General features: G+C 49.7%; 1 protein-coding gene across 1 annotated transcript in view; it reads left to right on the top strand.

Annotated features, from left to right (window-relative positions):
* The first annotated feature begins 949 nt into the window (after window positions 1–949).
* Window positions 950–3,897, top strand: part of CDH26 (cadherin 26) — a 40,111-nt gene continuing 37,163 nt past the window's right edge. Inside the window, exon 1 of the mRNA XM_019637156.1 lies at window positions 950–1,007. Within this exon, the coding sequence (XP_019492701.1) occupies window positions 963–1,007 (45 nt within the window). The 5' untranslated portion in view covers window positions 950–962. The remainder of the gene's footprint in view (window positions 1,008–3,897) is intronic.

Genomic DNA, 3,897 nt, shown 5'->3' with positions numbered 1-3,897 from the left:
AAGAACAGTTTACATTTTAAACAAGGTAATGTGATAACAAGGTTAATATGTTAAGGTAACCGGGCTTAATGGAGCTCAGATTTTGTTTTAAACTTGACCTAATAGTATTCCAACTTGTCCTTTTTTTAAAACAAATTCTAATGCAAGACTCCTGGGTTGGTACAGAGACCCTCCCACAGGGAATGTCATTCCCGTCCCTCCTCCCACCTGCTTTCACCCCAAACTTCAACAGATTCATCTAAGCTTACAAGAGATTTTGGTTCAAAAAGTCTGTAAACCCCAGAGCCCTGCGACATGGTTGGGATACAGATTGTTAGTGCTTTAGAAAGTAAAACATGGTTCCTTTTTTGTCTTTTTCTCTCTCTCTCTCTCTCTCTCTCTCTCTCTCTCTCTCTCTCTCTCTCTCTCTCTCTTTTCTCATTAATAAAGTTATCCTTTCTTGGAGTCCTTTTCCAGTTCTTTTGTTACAAAGGGAGGGGTTATAGGGAGTAGTTGTTGAAATATCCGGCTACAGAAAGAGATCATTGGCTGTTCTACTTAGAAAGTAAACACCAAGAAACACAGCCCCTCTTTCCTGCATGCTGGTTTGCTGGTTTCATGGCCCTCTGACTGAGCCCTAATCCCCTGGGTCAGATCCTGCCGGTATCTGTGTGGCCAGCTTTTATTTTCCTCCACTCCCTTCCTAGGAACCATTTGTGGCTTTAAAGGTTAAAGGTTAAGTCTTGGCCAGCCCCGCCCTGATACACGAAAGAACGGGCAGGGAGAGGGGTGGACAAAGTTGAGATGAGAGCACTTGGGACAGAGTGACAGGAGAGCGATTGAGGAGCAGGCCGCAGCAGGGAAGGACAGCGCCTGGCTCTGGGTGACACCACAGCCCAGGAGGACTGGCGGTCAGCCTCGCACTTGGGGGCATCTCAGGCACACACACCCCCCCCCTCGCCTACATGAGCACCAGAGGCCCCATGTCACTGCAGCTTCCTCTAGTGCTGCTGCTACTGCTGTCCCAGGTGAGCTGGGACTGGCACCCACAATGGGGTGCCTGGGATGCACGTGCGCTTCAGGGGATGGAAGCACAGCTCAAGGTGCTTTTGCTCCTTGTAGGATAAAGGGGGCCGGATGCGGGGGGAACTGAGTGTGAGCTGGCTGAGGCTGCTCGAGGTGGTTGCATGTGCAGCTGGGAGCAAGGGGGCTGGATAGTTACAGCACCAGGGCAGCAGTGGGGGCTCTGGAATTTACACAAAGGAGGGTTTAGGGCCACAATCCATTTGGGGGAGTAGTGGGGAAGGCTGAGGGCACTCATCTCAAAACTGGTTTGTACTGCACACACCATTTTTATTTAGATTTATGCAACGCACGCCTGTTTTCCAAGATACTTGTGTACATAAGACTGAGAAAAATCTCAATTGTGTATGTTGTTCAAGAACAAAATTCAACTCAGTAAATTATAAAGGTCTTATTGGCTTTATTCAGTGATTCATGAGTCAAGCAGCACCCTACCTAGAAGCAGAAAGGAGCCCCGAGGAGCTGCACAAAAGAAGGGAGTTTTAGAGATAAGGGGTGGGACAAGGAAGTTACCAGCAAAGGGCTGACTGTGGCAAGGTCACTCACCCTTAGGGAAGGCTATTGGGCAAATGACCTCAGTAGTGCTGACCAGTTCATTTGGGACTGGCTGGTTCAAGGTTCCATTCCTGGGGGAGGTTGAAACTGCAGTTAAGTCTTAAGTGTCAGTTTGATGACGTGGGGCTGAGCTCACTTGGGGCCTGTTGTCCCCTTTTTAACAGTTCCTCCCTTTTGATTAGACTCTCAGCCTGACAGATGAAATCAAAATTTAAGGCCTTGGCTCCACTCCCAGCAGCCCCTCCGGGTTCCCACAGTTTTAGCTGACTGTGGTGTTCACAGGTTATGACTTTGGGTCCATGTCCTTTAACATGGTCATTCTCTTCACCCCTTCTGTGATGTTCTGGTCTTTGGGAGATTCTTTGCTTGGTGGTTGGCAGCTACAAACATGCATGTGATGCCTGGGGGAGAGTACTATGGTCATTCTATGCGGACAATTCCCAATGTCCCGGTGTGTTTCTGAGCCATGGTCCTCAGGATCCAAAACAATCAAAATCAAGTAAGTCAAAGAAAGGCCCCACCGAAGGAGTCACTTTCTTAAGCCAAGTGGCTTGTTCAGTGATTTTCTGTAGCTGAGTCTCACCTTCCCCTGTGGTGTCAATCCAGGGGCCGCAGGTGGCATTGCCAGAGTGCCGACACATCCTTGCTTAGCTAAAAGGCCATCAGGGGCTGTCCTGTTATCAACAACCTGGGCCAGAGAGTCTCAGGGTTTTCGTGGGGCGGCTGTTGCTTTAGCAGTGGGTTCTGAATACTTTCACGTGTGAAGGCGTTTCCTGATCACAGGCTCGCTGTACTCACTTCTCACCAGGGATGGGGAGACTAGCCGGGGACATGAGTGCTGAGTCATGAACGCCTCCTGGTAGGTCCTTCCTACCTCAGTGACATAAGTTCAGGGGAGCTGACCCATGAGGTCTAATAGCTGGGGGCACAGTTAGATACCTAAGAGGCACTGCCCGGGCACACGCCAGCCATCTAGGCATTCCTAGGCCCAAGGAGAATGACAGCCACCACAGACAAAGAGAGGTCCTGTGGGGACACAAAGCGCTCCCTCTGAGGTGGCACTGCTAATGGATTCATTTGCAGGAACAGCTGCACTTGCCCCTTCAAGCCAGGGGTCAGTTAGGTTTCTAGTGTATCCCGGAAGCTGATTTTCTAGTCTGAAATACAAAGTTGCTCTAAATTCCTCGCAAAGATGGGTGCTGCTGGTGAGGTCTTTCCATGGTGGGGACAGATCTAATCTACAATAGATAATCATGAGCACATATCGGGGGGCGGGGCAGGCAGTTATGCCTAGTTGGGCGAGTACAGCTATAATCGGAAAGTAAAAGCAGGACACTGAAGGTTCTGGATCTAAGCACTGGACTCTGAATTCTAAGGGGGGTAGACTGTAGTTTATGGTGACACTGGGAATAGACGAGAAACTGGTCACGTGGAGGACCAGGGGTCTCTAGCGTCATGGGAGCACCAGGGGTCTCCAGCATCATGGGCATACTGGAGTTGTTGATGATAAATCCAGCAGCTCCAAAGGCTACCCACCTCAGCAATGGCCTTGGAGATATGAGTGGTGGCATTACCTTCCCAGGCCAGTGTTAGGGCAAAGGAAAGAAAAAGAAGAAAGGGTTTCGTGTTGTGTTAAAAGTAAGAAATCTTGGTCCAGTATCTTGGGTCTACCAGGATGCCACCTACTCCTCTTCCTCGATGATTTGATTTGGAGGTGTTCTGCATCTGCACAGGACCAGGTGTCAGGTGGAGCCTCCTTCAGCTGTGAGGTGTGTGCCCAAGGCTCAGTACCTCTACTTTGCAGCAGGGTCAGAGGTGAGGTCCCTTCCAACAGAGTTCAAGGGCTATGTGCCCTGATGACATTCCCAGACATCACCAGCTTCCTTAAGCTGCTAATGACAGGCCCTGAAGATTCACAGCAGCTGGTCCCATCAGCGAGCTATAACAGGTGCCAGCAGAAGACTGTCTGCCAGTAGATGCTGGTCTGCCGGTGCCTGTCTCATGTAGCGAGTTTATGACTCAGGCCCAGGGAGGCCAGTGGTTCAGCAAGCGTAGAGAGTCTGCATTTCAGGAGCCTGTTTGTTCTCTGATGATTGAGGGTGACAGTGACAGTGACATTTCCAAGAAGTTTGTAAGGTTTTCACTGAGGCTTGTATGATCTGCCCCGTGAAGTGGAATCCACTGACCTCAAGTTCTCAGTATGTGTTTGTGTGTGTGTGTGTGTGTGTGTGTGTGTGTGTGTGTGTGTGTGTGTGTGTTTATAATGATAAACTCATCATG

This window comes from Hipposideros armiger, unplaced genomic scaffold (assembly GCF_001890085.2).
Source record: "Hipposideros armiger isolate ML-2016 unplaced genomic scaffold, ASM189008v1 scaffold_32, whole genome shotgun sequence".
Lineage (NCBI taxonomy): Eukaryota > Metazoa > Chordata > Mammalia > Chiroptera > Hipposideridae > Hipposideros > Hipposideros armiger.
The sequence above is the reverse complement of the archived record's forward strand: the minus strand, read 5'-3'. Positions and strand labels throughout refer to the sequence as shown.